Genomic DNA, 21,965 nt, shown 5'->3' with positions numbered 1-21,965 from the left:
AATGGTCTCAGCAAGTAGAATGTGGTCTAAGCGGAAGGGAATGTCCCTTGTGAAGTGGACTAAAGGTCAGTTCTCAGGGGAGGGGTATTGATTCAATTATTTGATCAAACCTAACAGTGGGCAGCCCAGGGGGAATGAGTACCTACAGGGAGGGAGCAAGTAAAAGGGTGGGGCCCTAGCCGGCTTGGCTCAGTGGATAGAGTGTCAGCCTGTGGACTGAAGGGTCCCAGGTTCGATTCCGGCCAAGGACACATGCCTGGGTTGCGGGCTTGATCCCCATTTGGGGGCGTGCAGGAGGCAGCCGATCAATGGTTCTTTCTTATCATTGATGTTTCTGTCTCTCCTGCTCCCTTCTTCTCTGAAGTCAATAAAGAAACATATATTTTAAAAAAAAGTAAAAGGGTGGGGAGCCCAGACATAGATGCCATCCTCAGTGTCTTTCCCCGCCCCAACACCCCCTGCCCCCCTGCCTGGACCTTCCAGAGCTGGCTAATGTGGAAGGGCTCTCTCTGGCCTCACTTTAATACACTCTCTGCTCTTTTAGTTCCTCTTTTTTTTTTTTTTTCATTTGAAACAGGATTTCTCAGTATTTGACAAGCAAGCCCTAACCTCGCACTCCCCTGCCTGAAGCCTTCAGTGACTAAACTGTTACTCTCAGGAGAATGTTCAAACATGGCTTGCAAAGTCCTTCATGACCTGCCCCCTATCATGTTTCCTATCTCTTGGCATTCCTTGCCTCTGAGCCTCCATACAAGCTCCTTCTGCCTGGATCTCTGTTTCTCTCTCCTTTTCCTTCACACTGGCTAATCTCTTCTTCCTCCAGGAACTCTTCCCTGATGCTCTCTTCACCCTGTGATTGATTTCGGCTCCCTTGTAGGTTCTCACTGTACAGTGACATGCATCCCATTGTTTTAGGCAAAACTGATAGATCCTCGCTTCCCGCAACTGGTGGGCGGAGTATGACTAACCTGCAGCCCGGAAATACCTGAGTACCTAACCAGGCACCTTGTATGGACATATACATTGACTAACCAATCAGCACCTGCCAAATACCCTAAGCCCTTGCCCTAAGCCTGAGTGACTGACTATGTACCTTATATGGACCATATTCTAAGCGCCCATTCCTTCCCATTCCTCCCCTCAAAAGGTGTGCTCACCTCTGCACTGGTTGCTGCTCTCCCCTTGCGAGACAGCCCGGCAGGTTTTTCCCCTAATAAAGCCTGTAATCCTGGTTTTCGGCTCCCGACTGGTCTTTCACTGACAACCTAACCTCCAGTTCTCGGTGCTCACTCCCTTCTCTCAGAGTCACATCAACAAAGGAGGGTGATGTTGCTGTCCTTGGATAACCAAGGAGGAACCATTTAAAAATAGCATGGTTCAGGGAAAGCTGCCAGGACCATGGCGACTTTGATCCCGCCTCTTCCTCTGTTAGAATTGGAATGAGGTGTCAGTTATCCTACCACATGGTATTGTTCAGAAAATTGCACTTTATGTGGGATTAACTTTAACGATAAAATGAAATTATTTATATTTCAGACTCTCCTTGAATAGCTCTTCAGTTATCCATAAAGTTTTGTATATGCAACCCTCCATCATTTTTTTTTCACTTACTGATTTGAGAGAGAGACATTGATTTGTTGTTCCATTTATTTATGCATTCATTGGGGATCGAACCTGCAACCTTGGCATATCAGGACGACACTGCAATTCGACCAAGGCCTCCATCAATTTCTATATTTCTGCAGTAGCCATTGTTGCCCTGTGGTTTTCAGTCAATTAAATGTCTAAGTTTTAGACCAAGTCATTAGTATTTTCTTGCCTGGTCACCTGACAATGTGTTTCACTTCTTTTGTCAGTGATTGAGAAGCCCTTAAAATCATTTACACATCCCCCCCAGTCCCCCTCCCCAACCACCACCACCCCAACACACACACACACACACACACACACACACACACACACACACACACACACACAGTTTCAAGTGGGTCATGTCTGCTTCTTGTTTGATGCATTGGGACACTGCACCGTATATGGTTGAATTAGAAAAATTAACTGCACTTTGCCCATATAATTATTTCTTTCCTATTGTATCCCCAGTGGGTGAACCAGAAAAGGTTTCACAGTGGGGTGGCTTTGAAGATGGGGTGAGGTCTATCAGGTGAAAAGGGAGGAGCAGAGGCATATGCCAGGCAGGGAAGTGTGAAATGGCTTATGACTGAGGGACAGTCTAAAGTTCAGTGTGGTTAGAGTGTAAGAGTAGGCTGCTGGGGACCTTACATGCCACATGACTAAATCCATTGGAGGTGCAGTTCATCTGTTATAATGGGAACAGTACCTGCCGTTAAGGGCTGTTCTGAGAACTAGGTGGGCACTTAGTTCAGGCTTGACACACAGATGCCTTTTCTACTTTCCTTTTTAAGAGGAAGATAAATATCACCTCGGCTTACAGACTTTACCCTATAAGCAGGGGTTATATTTAAAACATTTAACCACCAGTACAACCCAGGTACCACTCAGTCAAAACAGATGTGGCTCACAACCAACCAGCTGCAGAAGTTCTTTTGAGGAGATTAAGTGCCCTCAACTAGAATGAAGGAAAAACAGACACAGGATAACCCAGCTATCCTGGGAAATGGTTCCTGACTCCCTCTAGGATTTTATCTAGTCCATAATAACCCATCTCAGGCCCAAACAAGCTAATTTAACTTGTATTTGTGGACACTTTATGAGACTGGCCTCAATGCCATCCGAGAGAAAGCTCAACTGGAAAGGAAGGGAACCAACAGGCTAAGTGTTTGATGTGTCCTCTCGTTTGGACTTCACTCAATCTTGGGAGGTGAGGCATCATGAAATGCCTTTTATATGGTGGAAACTGAGGCTTTGGTTGATGATGGCTGATTCCTCAACAGGTGTAAGAGGCTGCTAGCCCAGGGCGTGTTGCTTCTGAGGATGCTCTTTTCTCTGAAGGATCCAGAACCCTTCTTTCTGCAGTTTAAGATTCAAGGACATTTACCATTTCCCACTCGCCCGTCACGCCATCCAGTCCACGTTCAAGAAAAACAACTTGAAAGGTATGTTTTTATTTCACACAAAAATGTGACATGCAATATCCATCCCCTAATAAACTACAAACTCTTGGAATACAGAATAAAAAAGGAAATTCATCCAGTCTTGATGAGACAAAAAGATTTGGTTTCACAAAGCTGAAAAAATTCGTTACAAAGTCTCTGTTGTATAAATATAGTCAGTCATATCTTTAATGTAGAGTCAGACAAAAAATAAATAAGAAAAGGTTTTGTTGCCATAAGAAATCCCCTGGTCCTTGACTATGCCACAATCTTTATTTGTATTCCCAGCCAAATACAGGTCACATCCACATGATGAGAGTTACTTGTGTGTTCTAGGACTTTAGGTTACCAAATAGGGTTTAAGTATTTTATCTGCTGAGCCCACACTCCCTCCCCCCAATAGCTTATACAAACCACCATAGCCTTAGCTTAAAGGCATAAGGCTTTTCCCATATACCGTCTAACATGTGTCTATTCTAAAGTTGATTGTGGTGATGCACGCACAATTCTGTGAGTTCACTAACAACCATTGAATTGTGCATTTTAATTGAGAGAATTGTGTGGTATTTGAATTACAGCTCCAAGGAGCTATTAAAAAGTATCTAACATGTGTCTATGTTGCCAGGGGAGCTACAGGTAGACCCAATAGGGTAACTCAGGTGTTCCTGGCAGGACACAGGGAAGATCCACGGGAGTCAGTACACTGGGGATGGTGCAAAGGAGATCCTTAAAGTACTATAACTACATCAGTGGGGTTTGAGGTTGCTCTGGGGACACTCGGTTTCAAGATGTCAGAATACAGAAGTCAATGGGGTATGTACTTCGTCCTACAGCTCCTAGAATAGTCTAAGCATATCCTGTGGCCCCTGTCGCAAAAGCAAGTTATTCAGTGGGCAAGCAGATGTCCAGGATGTTGCTGAGGCTGCAGATAACCTTGGGCTGGAGCTCAGGAGCTGGCTGTCTGCATCCTTTTGGAGAAATTCCAACCGGGCCACAGTGTCTGCGAGCCTGACTCCCACAAGAAGGGGAGAATTTGGAAACCCAAAAGAAAGCTTCTAGGTGTATTGAGTCAAAGGGCTGTTGTTTGCCAGAGTCACGCAGGGCTCCCGTTCTCGCGGACCCTTTTAGAAGACCATTTCTGGGACAGCAATGGCGAATGAAGACCAGCAAACCATTTTGTGGCAGACAAACCACTTACTAATGCCACCTGAGTTCTGTTCCTACCATCTGGTCACCAATGACCACTCAAGAAGGGAGATGGGCACAGGCCATGGGCATCTGGGCCCTTGACCAAGGGATGGTCATTCTAGCCTGATAGTGATGGAGGGAGAATGGTCAGTGGTAGAAAGAAAAAGGAAATTTAAGCCCTTGCTCTGGTTTTTACCATTCTAGTTAAAGTTCATCCATTATAGGTGGTGTAAGAGTAGAGAAAAGGGCCACAGAGGACACTCACTTTACTCACCTTTCAAAGGGATGCTGCCAGAAATCGGGGCCAGAAGTCTTTTTAGTGGGCTGGCACACAAAGAAGATGAGGACAGGAAAAAGGGAGGACAGGGGCTTGACAGTGTGAAGTGTCCCAGTTGGGTGAACTCCTTGTTCAACTCCCTTTGTTTTTCCTCCTTAAACACTGAGCTGGTTCTGCTGCTGAGTTTGGGGCCTGGGAGTCCATTCCTTTTCTGGCCAGCCTAGAAGTTATATACTCTGTGGCTGAGTAGAAGAATTACACTTATAAGCCGACATCACCACCTCAGGTCCCCCCCACTGTGGGCTGGATCCCCCAGTATGGCCCTGTTAAAACCATGGCCTCCTTATGTTCTGTCAAAATAAGATACCCCTGTAGCATGGTATGGCCCAAACCTCAAGGAATGGGGCACTCAAGGATGGGGAATTGTCCTCACTGACAGGATTTGTCATCTCTCCGGGTAAAAAGAAGTAGGACATCGGGGTTTGGGGCTTACCTAGTTTTCTTTAGTGTCATAGGGAGATAGTGGGAGATTTAAAAAAAAAAAAAAAGCTGGGGGAGTAGATCCACTAGGGCCTTGGACATTTTCTCAAGTGAACTTTTTTCTTTGGCTCCAGTGAGAATATTTCTCTCTTACTTAAGAAAAGAAAGGAAGTACCTAGTTTAAAGAACAAAACCAAACCTTCCTTATTGCCTCTCTTTGTGCTTATCAAGCCTTCTTACCCAGGAATACTCACCCAGCCCTCAGCCTATCCATTACACTTAGAGTGAGCTATTTACCCAGGAGAGATGAAGCCAGGCCACCATGAAGATGGTGCACCAGGGACACCAATACCCTCCTCACCCAGCCTCTCTCCGAAAGAGATCAAGAGCGAGGGCACATGATCAGGGAAACTCCCCGCTGCTTCCACCCTTTAATAAGGGGACAGAGGAATGGTTTCTATACTTAAGAAAAGAGAACGCGCTTCATTCTAGGGCTGTAAGAGTTATGAGCAGATGAAGCTATGGCTCTGATGGCTGGACCATTTTGGGAAACAAGATGCAAGCAAGGGAGTAATATACAAAGTTGGGTATATTTGGCAGGTTTGAGGCAAGCATAAAGGAGAGTTTGGGTACTCTATAAAAAACACACAAAAGATCTAAAGTTCAAACTTCTGATAAGGCCACAATGAAGAGATTTCCAGCAGTGGGTGTTGCAGGAAGCTGGCACCAAATCGCCACAGGCTTGCAAGGTGGTGTGCCAAGGTGAGGAGGCAGGAGAGGCAGGGCAGTGCCTCTCACAGGTCCATGTCTGGGCCTCCTGAGGATGTCTTCAGTGGCACCGAGTCAAATCCATCAGGAGTCCTCTGAAAGAGAGATGGTGACAGGAGCTGGCTGCTGCACAGGGGCAGGTTTGGGGAACAAAGGAGAGAAATGGAAAATAGGTGACAGAAGGAACCCTTGTGGAATTCCTGCTTTCAGTGGCTTTGTGGAAACAGACATAAGGTTCCCTCTATTCTTGCTCCCTTCAGTTAGCCAGAGGCTAAGAACAATCTTGAAAACCCTCTGCTTTGCATCTTTGTGGAAGTTCCAGAAAGACTCAAGCGTCCCAGGGTAAATTGTTCTCCCGCCAATAAAAAATAAGTTAAAAAATCAAGGCCTAAAGAGGCCAAGGAGCCACCCTGGTAGGTCAGCACAAAGGATATGAGATTTGGCTGTCTAAGCACCCACCCTCCTTTCTTTGCTCCCCATCCCTCCTGGCCTCTCCTACTGTCTTACCCCCCTCCCTGCCCACACCTGTTGGGATGAGTTGGTTCAGGGCACCAGTGACGTGTGAGGACTGGCTGAGTGGGGCTGCAGAGGGCTGTGGTCCTGGAGGAGTTGCTTGGATGCTCACTGCTGGCCTCACGCCCAGTGACAGTGCTGTCTGACTTGTATTAATGAGCTTCAAACTCACTCACCCACCCATGGAAACCAACACTCCCAGGTCAGAATTGCTCAGTGCTGAGCAGCTTAGACTTAGCTATGACTCAGCCCCCAGGGGGCCAGGGCCAAACATCTGGGGAACAGCACCCGCCACTGGCCAATGGAGAGCCTGCCTTCTAGCAGAAGTTGATCTAGAGATCACCTCTTCCCCTCCTTCCAAAAGAAAAGAAAGGGGGGAAATGATTCTTACAACACGGATGGTTCACTACTCCTCCTGGAAGTTGAAAGGCCCAAACAGTTCATCAACTGGAGTTGGGAGAGAAGGAGCCTGGTCAAGAGCAGCGTTGGGCCCCAGGGAAAAGAGTATTGGTATGAAAATACAGAAGGCAGAAGCCAGGGTTTTCAGGGTGGGGGGAACAGAAGAGTGTGGCAGGTGGGGAGCAAAGCAGTGGTCCCGGAACAACGTGGGGCCATTCAGCGCCCATGGACTGGTGTCTTCTCCAGCCCTCCAGGCTGACCTCGGTGCGCCGGCCAGGCTCCCTACCTTGGAGGTAAATGATTTGATCTTCCCAAAGAGGGTCTTCTTGCTGGTATAGAGGAGGTCATCCTCCACGTCCTCGCCTTCCATGATGGCGCAGCTGTCGGCTGCTGGCAGGTCGTAGTCCTTGAGGGAAGCGTTCATCACCAGCTTGGAGTACTTGTACTCTAGTCTGTGAAACGGGAAGGGGAAAGACAAGACACCAAAATGTGGAATAAGCAGAAAGAGGGAGAGAAGGTGGGCTATGAGCAGATCTTCCCATTCCATGGGTAAGGAAACTCAAGCCTAGAAAGCGGTGTTAGGCTGGGCATATAGCTAAGCAATCTTGGCTCCCAGGTCAGCGACCTTTTTTCCTTAAGGCTAGCTATTTCTTTGATCTAAAAGCTTAATAGAAATATTGGAATTATAAAGTCACTTTTATAATTATTAACAACAAATTAAGGATGCTCTTTGCTTTGCTTTGGAGACTCTAACAGCTATTTATAGACTGCCATGTGGTACCATCCCTCTTCAGGAGTCAGGACAACCAAGGCATACCCGGGATAAGTGGCTCAGCAAGTCTCTGGCCAGGGTCACGGGGCCTGTGGCTGACTCCAGAAAAAAGCTCCATGAATTAACTCTCTTAGATGATCTCCTCCCAGCCCTGTCCATCCCCAAACTCCAATACCCATCATCATGTACTTTTGATTCTTTTTCCAAAAGTAGCAGGTCAAGGCGGTGAGCAGGATGGCAGTACAGGTGCCCGCAGAGATGCCCACTTTCAGCCAGAAATCTATAGTTTTGCAGATGGTGATTCTCTGCTCAGGCAGAGAGTCGCCGCCCACGCATAGCTTTGGTTCTCGCCACACATAGGTAGTCTTCTGTTGGGGAGAAAAACAAGCAACTCAGATATCACATTCCCTTGTCTCCTGGGAAGTCTCCAAGCAGAGAAACCTACCTGGAGCCCAGCCACGCAGCTGCTGCTGATAGCGTGGTAGTCATCGGCCGAGCAGAGCGGACAAGCGGCTGCGCTCTCCCACAGGAAGTGGAAGGTACAGCCATCACAGGTCCCATCAGAGCACGTGCTAGAAAGCAAAGAGGAGACTTGCGCTCACTCGCTGGATCAGTGGAGAAAATCTGCTTGGAGTCTACCAGCTTGCCTGGTCCATCTTCTCCTTGCCAAACTGTTAGCCTCACCAGGATCCTCCCAACTAGGCCTTAACTCAGGTTTTGCTCTCTAATTTCCCTGATGACAAGATGCCTCCCCGACCTCCACTGGGCTCCCCACCCTGTGCGTTTCTGCTGACATCAGATGAGAGCCAATGTAAGGTGTCTGAGCTCTAGCATGCTGCCCAACCAACGCCTCAGAGGCTCCTGTTCTCCCCATGGACGTGTGACATTTTGCAAAAGCCACTTTGATGCAGCTTCCGGGCGGTGGGAGTCAAGGATGGACTTTAGGTCATGGATATTTAGTTCCTTTCCTGTGATGTTGATAACAACAAGAACAGGGATCTTACATTGTTGAGTCAAATGTCCTGTTTTGCTCCCCATCTCCCTGGTCAGTTGTTTAGGAGCAGCGTTTCCCAAACCGTCTCCCTCAAGGCACTAGGGCCCCTTGAGATGTTAGTTGTGTTATGTGAAAAAGAAGGTGGGGGGGGTGGAGATGAGGGGTGCTGTAATCAGATTAGTTTGGGAATTCTTGATTTACTGCACTCAGCTCTTGAACTCAGCAATTGGATCTTTTAGTCATGGAGGGATTTCTAGGATTCCCTAAACCCTTATTAATCCTAATTATAGCAAGTACACACCAGCACCCTGAGAAGTCCTCAAGTCTCAGTGTCTTATTTCATTCTCACAAGAACCCCCCGAGGGAACTTCTTATTATCCCCAAGTTATAAATAAGGGAGGAAAAGCCTACAGAAGAGGAGAAATGTATCCACGACAACAGGGCTTGTAAGCAGGGGAGATGAATGGCATCTGGCTCTCGGCCCCAGCAGTTCGCCACTTTGCTATGCAGCTGCCCCCATAACGGTCTATGGTCTGGGAATGTGAGGGCAGCTTTGCCTCTTCCCTCTGCTCCATTCTCGACATCTGAAGATGGAGGGTTTAGAGCACAACCGTGTTCCCAAGAGCCCAGTAATGGATCTCAGACTGTTTTCTTGTTTGCTCTTTTTTGGTAATCTTTGCCTCTTGGATGGAACAAGTCCAAGGAGGGGCGACTTTGTTACCCCTTTACCTGGGCAGGGACAGACTTCCCGGGGCAGGCTTCAGCGGACTGCATCTGACTCGGATGGTGGTGGCCCTCCCAGAACTGCAGGACTGAGTCACCTCATTGGACCTGCAGTGAAAGCCAGCCCCCATGGGGGAAACGAGTCACTCATCTGTGCCATTGGAGAGCCACTAAGTGAAGTCAACATGGAGCAGGTCCCTTGCTGGGGAAGTCAGGACTTGGGCTGTGGCCTGATACACAGGGAGTGCACAGGCCGTGGTTTACTTGGAGCAAGTAGGGATCTGGACGCTGTGGTCAAGGGGAAATGCGCTGGTCCAGGAAAGGTCAGCGTGTGCAGAGCACTGAGTGTCCTTAGGTGAGAAGAGAAGTCTACAGACCATCCAATGCTACTCCCTGTCTCCAAGGCAGACCTGCCCAGGAATACCAAGAAGCTGGGATCGGGGGACTCCCAGCCATCAGCTATCATTGCTAGGCAGACCTGTTAGACCTTGGGCATGGTCTGGCTTGATAAGTATTAAGTGGCGAGAAGAGGGTGGGGCATGCAACAGAAATTGTGGAGGAGCCCTAAGTTGCACTTGCATTAGTCTGGCCTCCCATTGTCACCTATAAAAGAAGATCACGTCCGGTATTCCCAAGGATTCTGGGTGGAACAGTTCAGCTGGAGAGGTGATCCCATCCATAGTCATATATGTTGTCACCCCTGCCAAATCAGAGCTCCTGATTAGTTCTCACTGGCAGCCACTTCAATTCTTTCACTCCTGTTAATGTCCAGTCTTCCTTCATCTCATCACATCCCCTAGTGGCTCATGAAAGGGTGAACCGCAGGTTTGTCAGAAGCCCCTGGGGCACTAGGCACCCCAGGATGAATAGGAAACAGGTCAGAGGTTGGGCCCCTCCTCGGGAGCCCTTTACCTCGGAGCCTGGTAGCCTCACTCTCTCTTACAGGCCTTACAGGCGTACACACTCAGACAGGCTGGAGCAGCCGGGCTACTCACCGACAAGCCGGTCAGCGAGGCTGACAGGCTGCGAGGACACGCCAGCCTTGTAGCCTGTCACCTCTGGAGGAATGATGAGCGCCTGGCAGACGTAGGCCGCGATGGATTTGGAGAAACCTGCCTCCCCCTCAGGAATCCGGAGGTCAGTGACATTCTCGGTGCACACAGCCATTTTCTTACCCTGGGCAGGGGGGTGTGGGGAGGAAGAAATAGGAAGGAGAGAATGGTCACAGAGCTTTCAAAGGGAATGGGAACATTTTTTTTTATGTCTAAAATTTTTAGCCTTCTCATGGCATGTTGCAGTGGAATGATTCATCCCAGATCTAATTATAAGGAGCTTAAAAAAAAAAAAAAGCTAAAAATAAGGCCTAGGTGTCCTAGTTTCTGGAACTCTGGCCCAGGGGACCCCAGTCTTTTTGTTTCATTGGAGTCATGTGGGGACCCTATATGAGCACGGTTGTAATGGTGGCAACTGATTGGGAGATCTAATCTATCCATTAAGGGCCTTCCTTACCATAGTCAGTTTTCTAGACAGATACTGAAATATGTAACTGATCCCAAGGAAGGTTTTTGAACATCTGGCCTGGGTCCCATTCCTTCTCTGTGTCTCCCTTGGTGCAGTGATTCCGCCATGCTGGTCTCTGAAGCCCTTCCCAGACAGCAGCTCCCAGACCCCATCACTAGCCCCTTCCCTGCCTTGAGATAGGCCATCTTAGGACCAAGTGAAACCTATTCCATTTATTTAAAAAATCATTAAGAGAGCCCTAGCCAGTTTGGCTCAGAGGATAGAGGGTTGGCCTGCACACTGAAGGGTTCCGGGTTTGATCCTGGTCAAGGGCATATGCCCAGGTTGTGGGCTCGATCCCCACTGTGGGGCGTGCAGGAGGCAGCCAGTCAATGATTCTCTCTCATCATTGATGTTTCTATCTCTCTCTCTTCCTCCTGCGTAGTTTTTATATACTCGTGAGGAAATGAAGGTCAGGGAGGAGTAAATGGACAACTTACTTAAAACACCTTTATTTTCCTAAATTTTTATAATCCAAATGACTTAATTTTAAAGGAGGGAGTCCTCAAAGAGAGTAGTAATCATTTGAAAGCCTTTCATCTCCTCAATCTCCTGCCTGAAGGTTTGCTAGATCTTCTTCTGTGTCCATCTCTGAGCTCCGGTCCCCTGGTAACCCCTTTCAGTTCTCATACCATCGGCTCTCGCACACCTTACCTGGTTTCCACAGAGACTGAAGGTGAAGTGATGGAAATATTTCAGCCCTTTGGAAGTGAAGCTTGGCCCTCCAGCCAGAGAGACAGGCTCTGCCAGAGCCGAGAAGTTGTAGTCTAACAACCGGCTCCCAGAGCTGACTGAGAAGGTGCAGTCGTTGTAGCACAGAGAGTGGATCTGAGGGGAAAGAGGTCGTCAGGCAGCAGGGCCTTTGAGGGGACCGCAGCAGAGACCCAGCCCGGTGCAGCCCACGTGGGTAGAAGAAGAAGCAAGGAGTGTGGGTAGGCACTAGAAGTGAAGCAGCGGCTGGTGGGGCTTATGTACATCTTGCCATTCAATCATTAGCACGTGTATGATGTACGAACCCAAACCTATTGTTTTCTAGTAAGTAGTTGGGTCAGATTCCATAGCTTTGTCCCTATGCTTAGATTATAGAACTCTCAAGGCACAAGATAGCTGTTCTTACTTTCAGGCAGAAGACAACAAACGAGGTGCTAACTCGAAGAAGGGAGTCCAGATGGCAGGAGAGAAACTACACGCCTTGACCCTCCCCCCATTTTAAACTAATTGAACCCTAATTCCTCTTTCCCAGGGTCTCTGTAGGAAACTGAACTTCAAAGGGGGCTTTATTCCCCATAAACCCCTTCCTTACTCCGTTTTAGGGTCCTCCTTCAGCAGCTGCCTTACACAACTGTCATTCCCTCCCTTGGCAGCAGAGGGAGCCCGAGGAGAACAAGTGTGTGGCCCAAGTCCAGGAAGCCCCAAAGAGGTTGCCAGGATCTGCAGAATGTTGCACTTACTGCACAGCTAAACTGAGCAACGTTTGCCGACTGTACATAATGCCTTACAGATGTATGTCCATGTGGTTGTGGTCAGTAAAATACAAATTCACTTAAAAGCATTAATGAATGCTTAAGAGCTTTTAGCCGTAGTACTTTCCTAGATTCAGACAGTACGTGGCCAACCGCACTGCTTTATAAGAAACCACTTGGATAGAGGACAGCAATGCCAGTTAACTGTATGTCCCAACAAAGGTGGGTTACCTTCCCAAAGGCGAGGGGGCAGATTCCCATGATAACAGGCTGGAGTGAAGTAGGTCTGAATTGGAGCCACAGGTCCCACTGTTTCTTCCCTTCAGGCCTCTGCTCAGATGCCAAATAACCCTCTGGACCAGACGGTCACAGATCTCCCTTACCCATCTCTTGAAGATGAGACTTGTCCACGACTGAGGCCTAGCCCCTGACTGCCAACTTCTACAGGTAAGTTGGTCACAGCCTGGATGGGTGTCCTCCAAGACTCCACCCTGGGAGTAGGCTACGGGGAATGCTTGGGGGTCAGCCCCTCCAGAACCCCATCTAGGACCTGGTACCCTCTGAGGCTGAGGTGAGGATGCACGACACGCTGCTGGCACCTTGTTGCTCTGGGTCCCTGAGCCACAGGGCTTGCAGGCCTGGACTCCATAGGGCTGGTGGGCTTTCAGGATGGTGTTAGGGGGGCAGGAGTGGCAGGTTCCTGAATCCCGGTTAATGTAGTGGCCAGCAGGACAAGAGGTACAGGAGGAGCCCATGTCAGAGGCTTCCAGGGCGCAGGGCCGACAGTAGGAGGCCACCCCATTCATGGCATTGGTGACATTGATGGAATAGATCTTGGCGATATCGTTGGTGTACTTTCTGCCCTGGAAACAAAGGAACAAGAGGAAAGCGGGCAGAGGCCTGAGACACCAGCAGCAATTGAGTTCTCTGGAAATAGTAAATTACTGCTTAATCTTTTTTATCCTGTGATACTTGAGAAAAATCTGATAAGCACCTTATTCTTCTTGTTCACTTGGCAGTAGCCCTTTATGTACATTTAGTGTCATTTTTAAAGCAAATCTGAACCATTTAAAAATGATGTCTACAAATATTAAGTGCCATGTGGGAAATAGGCAGTAGATATTGTTATATGAAAAAAGCAGGTCTTGCCCATTGCCAGTGTGGTTCAGTTCATTGGAATAGCATTCCGTGCAGTGTGTCACGGGTTTGATTCCCAGTCAGGGCATATACCCAGGTTTAGTTCCCAGTTGGGGCGTGTGTGGGAAACAACTGATTGATGTTTTCTCTCTCACATGGATGTTTCTCTCTCTCTCTTACCGTCTCCCTTCCTCTCTTTCTAAAATCCATTTTTTAAAAAGAAAGAAAGAAAAGGCAGGTCTTTTATCTGTGAAAGGAAACAAGTATTTGTAGAATATCTCCTGGATAGGAGGATAGGAGGTACTTAGATGTTAACTGGTTTTTCTCTGGGTAGTAGGATTATAGGTGATATCTCTTTCTCTCTCTCTGTCCGCTTCTTTTTACCTTCTAAGTTTCCTGCAATTAATTTGCATTACGTTGAGTGAAAAAAATAAAACCAGCGTTGTTATTATTACAAACAACAACAGGGATGAACAGGGTGTACCAGGTGAGGCACACACTTGTCCTCAGGGCAGGGCTGCTGAGGGGACAAGGTAAGGCGTTTGGACAAGGCTAGATGCTTGTCAGGGGCCTGGAATAGGCAGTTCTCTGCTTGACCCCTTAAGATCCTGCTAATCCTTGGGGTCGGACCCTCCCACTCCCACTCAGACTAATGCTAAGGATCCTCCTGGGTTCAGAGGTCTCTCTGGGAGCCAGGGGTCTGAGAAGGGGAGGCGCTTACGATCTCGTGGAAAGTGGTCCTCTGGAAGGCCCAGGTGAAGCTCACGGTAGCATTCTTCTCGACGATGTAGGTGAAGGACTGCTTGCCTTTAGAGCCTTTCCACGTCTCCACGGGAGTGTTGGCCCTAGAATTCACACCCTGAACCCCAGACAGACAAGTGAAGAAGGCGCGATGGCTGGGTGGCTGCCGGGGAAGAGGGCACTCATGCCGCTGCCATCCCGGGGGCCATCACAGTTGGCCAGACCCACGTTAAACGGGGAAGCCCCTGACGGACAGTCTGGGCCCCTCCCCTGTGAAATCACTACGAGCAGGGGTGTCAGTTATGTTGATGCACCAGTGGGGCCGAGGAGGCCAACCCTCCCAATAGCCCTTCCTGGGGACCCCATCACAAGCAAAGAAAGGAAAACATACCACCATGAAGTAGAGCTCACAGTTCACAGAACAGATGGTCTCAAAGACAAATGTGATCCTGGCCACCTCTTTGTTCTCTGTGTCCGCCATCACCGACTGTGGAGGTCTGTGGGCCAGAAGTTAAAAGTCAGTTCAGAGGCCGGGCGGTGCTTATTGCAGAGCCCAGAGAGTGGCAGAGGGTCTGCTGGGGGGCGTCATGGATTAAGCTCCTGGTATGTTGGAAAGAGCATGTACAAAGTCCAATCCTGCCCCTTAGCAATGTGACCTTGACATAGCCAAACTGTAGTTTTCTCATCTGTAAAATGGAGGTAATAATATCTTTCTTATTTACGTCCCATCACTGTGGTGAGATCCAAAGTCATACCAGATGTGGAGGTGCTGTGTAAAATGCCATGTAGCCTCACAAGCAGAGTGCGGTCCCCAGACCAGCAGCATCGCGTCATTAGAGCTCATTAGACATGCAGAACTTGGGCCCCTCCTAGACCCCCTGAGTCAGAATCCGCACATTGACATGCTCCTCAGGTGATGAACAAGGGCATTAACGTTGTAGAAGCACCGCTCTCATGAGATGCACATTGTCTACATTCACTTAGCAGCTCTCTCTTGGGGATGGTGAGAGCTTTGCCTGGGTTGAATGAGCAGATAGTTCCGCTTGTAATCTCTCCAGCAAAGTTCTCAGGCTGCTCCTTCCTTTGGGGAAGAGAGAGCCATCTACAAAGCCAAAGCGGGGAAGGAGTGGGTGAGGTGCAGAAGCCTTTACTATGGTGATCAGATTTGCAAATCGAAACGTGCCCCCAGAAAAGCCTAAAGAGTTTTCTTATCTCTCAAACACGAGCTATATCTGCTCAGTCCTGAGTAACATAAATTAAGGGAAGGGAAACGAATATCTTCCGAGCCACCACCATGGACCGAGCACCGTGGCAGGGATGGAAAGGAGGGAGCTTGGAGGAGGGAATAGAGAGGCCAGTCTGGCAATCAGGAAGCCCAGTCACTGGTTCCCCCTCATCTTTCAAGTGCACAAGAGTTCACTTGGGCTTTGGAAATCCACTCAGGGCCTTCTCCCGGCTTTGGCTATTTGCTTGAATTCTGAGGACCTGCAGGCCCAAGCTCACAGTTGTGCTAACAAGTGGACTGAAGAGTCATCTCAGCCCGAGTTAGTCCAAATTCACACTGTCAATCCCCCTGGTTTTACAGACCAGGGGCCTAACACCTATAGGGGCACGATGACTCCCACGTTCACAAAGCCAGTAGGAGCAGGTGGCAACATTCACGTGCCCTGTCTTCCAGTCCAGTGCTCATTCCATAGTCCCACACCGCCTGTAGTTTTTTGTGTGTTTTTTTTAATGGCCAATGAATAGCTTTTTGTCCCCGGTCTTCTAGAGTAAGTGGATAAATATGATGATAAGAACAATCCCTCCCAATCTTCTTGCCCCAAATAAAAATGAACTGTCTATGGGCACTTCTGGTCCTATTAAAAAAATGTTTTTTTTTAATTGTATCTGATGCTGTGAGGAGGAAGACTTTAAGTAGCATGTGGCCAATGAATGGAAGGAGCTAGCTGGGACGGGAGAGTGGTAGGTAGGTTAGCATGGGCAGCGACCAACACCCTGGGTCAGGTTCAGGTTCACACTGTCAGACCATTGCCGTGCTCCCTCTGTCTGAACTGCTCCTTCAGCATGCAGAGCCCTCTCCCCACTGCATTCCACGGTATGTGGGACATGCATGTGGCCAAGGTGGTGCTGGCTTCCCCTTAGTTTTGCATTCCTCACCTAAATCCTGGCACAACCAGAGTGAGGATCATGAAGTCGTTGTCCGAGGCTCCAGCAGCCGTGTAAATGTAATCCCCGGCCACCTCCCAGCCTGGAAAGGAGAGCAGAGAGTTAACGCCCCAGTGGTGTTGGGTGCAGGGCATGCGTGCGCCCAGATGACACTCTGGAACCACTGCCGGACACCTGTCCCACGACTTCGGTCAAAGACTCTGAAGCTCTCAGAGCAAGACCTCTGGGGCATGTGCGTGCTGTTTCTAGTTCAGTTTTGGTCTCTGAAAGGAGATTTGGCAGAATACATGCCCATGAGGAGTGGAACTTTCCAGGGAATGCATGGCCCGGTTAGCTCATTTCCCCCCAGACATCATGAGTGTGAAAACATGTGAGGTAGGAAGAGCCCCCGTGGGTGGGGTGTGCAGGGAGCCGAGGGTGTGTGGCAAGGGGAGAGGCCCTTACCTGTCATGCCCTTGTACTCAAAGTTGGTCCCACTGAGAACGGTCGTTTCCATGTTCGTGGGCAGTGTGTTCCACCATTTGTATTCGAATCCCACGACAGGCTCAGTCCCAGCTGGGCAGTGGCTACAATCTGGGGGGACCACAGATCCATGCACTCAGCAAGAAGGCTGCAGCCACCCTGACCGGGGCTGCTGTCACACAGACAAGTGGCAACTGTCGTGGGCAGCCAATCAAGGGAGTGCTGAGTACTGCTGCACAGTGATGTGAAGTTGACCCAAAACATCTGGCAGTGTATTTAACAAGCTCAAGCTGCACAGGCTGAGCCTTCCTTCCCATGTCCCAGCTATCCTCCTCGCCCACCTAATTTTTCCTTTCCAAACGTAGACATATCTTCTGGTCTGATCCAAACAGTTCATGTTATTTGTCACATTATGAGCAGTACATGCATTCCCATGAATAGGGACACAAATTCCCCCAACTCCTGTCTACAGCATGGCTCACAGGTCCATATGTGTCCAGCTGGCCATCCCAGCTCCCAGACCTTCCGGTTAGCATCCCTGCCACCTGCTGGGAGCCTCTGGGGGGAGGATGGGGCCCTGCAGGCCTGAGTCACAGTCGCAGTTGGAATGAGAAGAGCAGGCAGTTCATTCTCAAGTGTGACTGTGACCTATGGACAGAGCCCACCCTGACTGCTCGTCTCCTGAACTTAGTCCTCGGGGCTGTCCCGGCCCTCACTGCCTCCCTCGGAAGGACAGCTGACCACCCTGTGGGTGCTGTGCAAATGGATGAGATGCAGGGACCAGGCAGGAAAGGGGGTTACCAGAGCCGTTGGAGTAAGAGCCGGAAGGGCAGGGCTCGCAGGTGCTGTTGTCGGTTTTGAAGAAGCCTGGGTTGCATGGCGGGCAGCGGGTCTTCACGCCGGAGGCGGGCAGCTTCACGGCCCCCTCGAGATTCTCGTTACAGATTTTCGGCTGGGCCCATTTGTACATGAGCTGCGTCTGCAGAGATGGATCAAGAACGGCTCAGCCTGTACGCAGCTTAGCACATCTTTAGGAAAATTGACTTTGAGGACGGGGAGATTCTGAGCTATAGTGCAAACTCCACCAGGGCAGGGATCTTTATTTTGGTCATTGATGTATCCCCAGCGCCTGGCACACGGCTGTGCTCAGTAAATGCATTTGAATGCATGTTGACTGGATGAAGGGGGATATACCTAATGACGACTTGTGTGACATGGGGTGGGGGGACCACTTGTCTTCAGAGCAAGCTGATTCCAATGTAGAATCTTATTACTACGAAGGTCACCAGAAAAGCAGCTGGTAAATCCCAGAGCACAGCAAGGCATGGATGGGATTCCCAGTTTGTCTCCTGGTTGCTGTCTTTGCTTTTGCATTTATCCGGAAAGCTAATACATCTATATGTCAGACGTGGAGACTCAGAGATGGTGAGAGAGACAGGGCAACAGTCACATAATGGCAATTTTTACACGATCAGACAGAACACCAGATGCTGCAGAACTGAGTCTGAGGTGCAGCTGATAAGATACACGGCCATTCCCACTTGCTGCTGGGGAAGGAGCTGATGCTCCAAACATGAGGGCTGGGGCGGGGGAGGGGAATGAGAGATGACTGAGAAGCAGTCGCTGCTAGGACCAGCCTTTATCCTGTGCTTCGTAGGCAGAATTCAGCCAGCCAGCAAACATGTGTGCATGCTAACAGCCAAGCACACGCTCAGCGTGAATGCAGCTTTCCCGACTCCTGATTCTGTCTCCTCGGGAGGCTCTGTTTTAGAGAGGCAGACAGTGCATCCAGAGGGTCTGATCTAAGACAGACCCTCCACTCGGGCCCTGGAGCCCCCCCCTGCTCGCAGGCCGCTGTTCCTCGCACTCACCAGGCTCACCAGGCACAAGCCCGCCTCCTCTACAGCTGCTGCGCCCTGGGCCTGGACAGGGCGATGGCTCCCCTCACGTCACTCAGGTCCCTGCCCTCTCTGCAACAGCTTTCCACTCTGTCATTCTCTATCTCCTAATTCTGTTCTATCTTTTCTTCCTCCCACTTATTACCACGCGGTATATTTGTCACATTATGACAGTAAATGTTCGCACCCTGCCACCTGCTGGGAGCCTCTGGGCGGAGGATGGGCCCCCGCAGGCCTGAGTCACAGTCGCAGTTGGAATGAGAAGAGCAGGCAGTTTTCAGGTGTGGCTGTGACCTGCAGACCCATTTGTTATTTATCTGTTGTCTCTCCACTTGCTCCCCAACAAGAATTAAACTCCCTGAGAGTAGAAGTTCCCTTGGTTTTGTTAGCTGCTGTGTACCTCGTGCCTAGCACAGTGACTGACTGTTGGAATGAACAAATGACCTCCTCAGAGAGGCCTTCCCTGGGGAGTCCTGCCAGTCCTCCCTCTTCTGGGGTCCCCAGGGCCCTGCACATCTTGTTGCCTCGGTCAGGCCCATCTTCCTGCTGTCTCCACGCTCCCTGAGGGCAGGAGCCTGTATTAAACTCTCTGCTTCCCTCTGGAGCACAGGGCCTCGCACAGCAGACTGCAAAGGAAGGTCTTTCTGAGGCAGAGAGCAGGGGGGGGGGGGGGGGGGGGGGCGAGGGAACCAGCAGGGACAGGTCAGGCTGTTCTCCCGTGAGCCAAGAAGAGGGGATGAGTCTGATGAGTGCGTGAGGAAATAGTGTGCACAGACAGGCAACCATTGTGCAGAGGGGCTAAGCGAAGGGAGAAACGGAAAGAAATTAAACGGCTCTCTGAAACAGAGCCTAGGAGCCGGCGGGGGACAGATGGCAGAAACAGTCTGGTCTGAGAGTGAGGGAGGCCATCTCTTTTGCCCCCGCTGGCCCCGAGTCACTCCGGAGGCCTCTGGGGTTTTCTCTGGTGCAGCCGCAGTGGCCGCTGGAGCTCCGAATGTGGTCCAGCCCAGGGAGCGGGAAGAGGGGACCCGAGACCGCGCTACCCACCTCTCCGTTGGCATCGCAGGCCGTGTGCGTGTAGAAGTAATCTTTGTCGGTGCAGGCTGGGCGCATTTTGCAGGAAGAGGATCCTTTTTCTAAATGGCAAAAGCGAGGACAAATACTCGGGTCACATAGGAAAGCAGAGCTCTTGACCGCTTGCTCATGACCCTGTGCACCCCAAGATCCCGGGCACAGCACAACAGATGCTGCGGGAAGTAGAAAAGCCTGCACACCAACCCTTCCCGCGGCCTCAGTGGCAGAAGTCACAGTCCCTAAGGCCCGGCTCAGACGCCCCTGCGCACCGTCCCTGGTGCTGTGAGAAACCACAGCCGCGATGCGGGGCAGGGCGGGGAGAAGTGGACAGGCTGGAGGACCCGCAGTGAGGGCGGGTAGCTAGAAAGAGCGTCTCACAGGTTCACCACCACCAGCCAAGTTCCCTGAAACCCGCCATCTTCCAGGTCAGAATCCTGACTGTGTGTAGTTTCTACTCCTTGAGGGACTGACGTGAAACAGAAAAGCTTAGGACAGTGCCTTCATGCTCTTATTCTAATTCTTTCTCTGAATTTTCTCTTCATATTTTCTTCCCACCACCCCTCCCCCCGCCCCAGCCTCCCAGCATTCTCTGCACCTAATGAAAAATGTCAGCTATCGTTTCATTTATTCTCCTCTCTGCGTGTTCCCCTCATGTGCCTGTTAGTTCTGCTTTAACCCTCTGAACCCCTGGATAGCAAGAATTGTTTCAGTGAACCCCTCTTTAAGACAGCAGATCTCACCTGTTAAAAATTATGCACCCTTTTGAGAATTTGAAAAAGAGACCTGTTTTCTCTATCCAAAAATATACATAACCCATGCATTAAATTTCCAAGAAATTAATTTTCAACAGAATAAGAATCACTGCTTTATAGACTGTGAGTGCAATACTAGTACCACTGCTGTCACCACTATTTCTAATATGACTACAGCGTCACCTGCAGGCAAGCCTTTGATCACGTGAGACTGCCTCACTCTCTGTTAGGTACCTGACAGGCAGTGCGGTGGAGTGGAATGAGCTACTAACTCAGACAGGACTGGGTCTGGATCCCGCTTCATCATTTCGTAGCTGTGTCACTTTAGGCAAGTTACTTGACCTCCCTGAGCCTGAGTGCTCGCATATGTAGAAGAGGAATAATAATATCTACTTGGCAGGCGCCAGCACACCCAGCACATTGTAAGGAGGGACTCACTAAATGGTGGTGACTCTTATTACCTATTTTATTTGGTAACTGTCACGGGTTTTTAATAAGGATTAAAAGTCTCTTTCTCTCCCTTCCAGTTAAGGGCTTATTTCTCAATTGAGCTCTTCTTCTTCCCAAGGCACCAAATGAGTTCCTAGATCAGGAAATTTCCCCATTGCAGCCTTGTTGGCCTGCACCGGGGAGTTCCCACAACCACGCACCTCCGCGCCTCTTCTGTCCCTGTCTCTTCTGTCCCTGTCTTATTAGCTTGGGCAAGAGGGAACTACTGGCTGAGAAACAGCTGGGGCCTTCTTAGCTCATTTATTTGGTTAGCAAGCAGAAGGCCTAATTCAGCACAGAGGGATCAGGGACTCCTGTTTTTGACCGACTTGGCCAGGAGAAATTTGGGGGCAGATGCTGAAAACACCAATTCCCAGGGCCCTTATGTATTGGGTTTAGCAAATTGCAAGCTCTTTGTTAGAAAGTGCATTCCAGCCCGGCTGGTGTGGCTCAGTGGTTGAGCATCAACCTATGAACCAGGGGATTACAGTTCCATTCTCGTCAGGGCACATGCCCCGGTTGCAGGCTGAATCCCCAGTGGGGGGCGTGCAGCAGGCAACCGATCAATGATTCTCTCTCGTCGTTAATGTTTCTATCTCTCTCTCCCTCTCCGTTCCTCTCTAAAATCAATAAAATATACATACATATATATATATTTAAAAAATGAAAAGACAAGAAAAAGAAAGTGCATTCCACACTGGGGCCTTTCTCTGCTTGTCCAATATTTGCTCAGCCTAACACGCCAGCTCCAGGTTTCAGCAAAAACAGTGCAGCTGTTTACACATGGACAACTGCTAAGGCGGTGCTAATAAATGATTAACCCAAATGCTGCGACAGACCTCACTCACCTGGCTCAGGTTTCATCATGGTGTTTAAGTTGGCTATTAGTCACATTTGAAAGATTGGCCTAGATGTTTGAGAAAATGAAAAGTGATTCCTGTAGGATTGGGCCTGGCCAAAACTGTAAGGAAATAAAGTTTATCTTGGGGTCTCCAGCTCCTCTTTTTGCACCTTCTTCTTCCTCTCAGCGTCTTC

General features: G+C 49.6%; 1 protein-coding gene across 5 annotated transcripts in view; it reads right to left on the bottom strand.

Moving 5' to 3' along the window:
- Nucleotides 1-5,587: 5,587 nt before the first annotated feature.
- The window catches only part of ELAPOR1 (endosome-lysosome associated apoptosis and autophagy regulator 1), a 41,260-nt gene continuing 24,882 nt past the window's right edge, over nt 5,588-21,965 (bottom strand). Inside the window, exons 8-23 of one of the 5 annotated variants that reach the window (XM_028153999.2) lie at nt 19,663-19,751; nt 17,519-17,696; nt 16,700-16,828; nt 16,247-16,337; nt 14,478-14,583; nt 14,067-14,204; nt 12,808-13,071; nt 11,400-11,573; nt 10,181-10,361; nt 9,789-9,885; nt 9,192-9,293; nt 7,914-8,040; nt 7,658-7,836; nt 6,983-7,148; nt 6,689-6,766; nt 5,588-5,879 (exon numbers count right to left, since the gene is read on the bottom strand). In XM_028153999.2, the coding sequence (XP_028009800.2) occupies nt 6,704-6,766; nt 6,983-7,148; nt 7,658-7,836; nt 7,914-8,040; nt 9,192-9,293; nt 9,789-9,885; nt 10,181-10,361; nt 11,400-11,573; nt 12,808-13,071; nt 14,067-14,204; nt 14,478-14,583; nt 16,247-16,337; nt 16,700-16,828; nt 17,519-17,696; nt 19,663-19,751 (2,084 nt within the window). In that variant the 3' untranslated portion in view covers nt 5,588-5,879; nt 6,689-6,703. Of the gene's footprint in view, nt 5,911-6,688; nt 6,767-6,982; nt 7,149-7,657; nt 7,837-7,913; nt 8,041-9,191; nt 9,294-9,788; nt 9,886-10,180; nt 10,362-11,399; nt 11,574-12,807; nt 13,072-14,066; nt 14,205-14,477; nt 14,584-16,246; nt 16,338-16,699; nt 16,829-17,518; nt 17,697-19,662; nt 19,752-21,965 lie in introns of all 5 variants that reach the window. The other 4 variants (XM_028153997.2, XM_028153998.2, XM_028154000.2 and 1 more) reach the window with 4 other exon arrangements.

The sequence above is a fragment of the Eptesicus fuscus genome, chromosome 22, assembly GCF_027574615.1.
Source record: "Eptesicus fuscus isolate TK198812 chromosome 22, DD_ASM_mEF_20220401, whole genome shotgun sequence".
Taxonomy (NCBI): Eukaryota; Metazoa; Chordata; class Mammalia; order Chiroptera; family Vespertilionidae; genus Eptesicus; species Eptesicus fuscus.
Note: the sequence above shows the minus strand (reverse complement) of the source record. Positions and strands in the feature narration are given on the sequence as shown.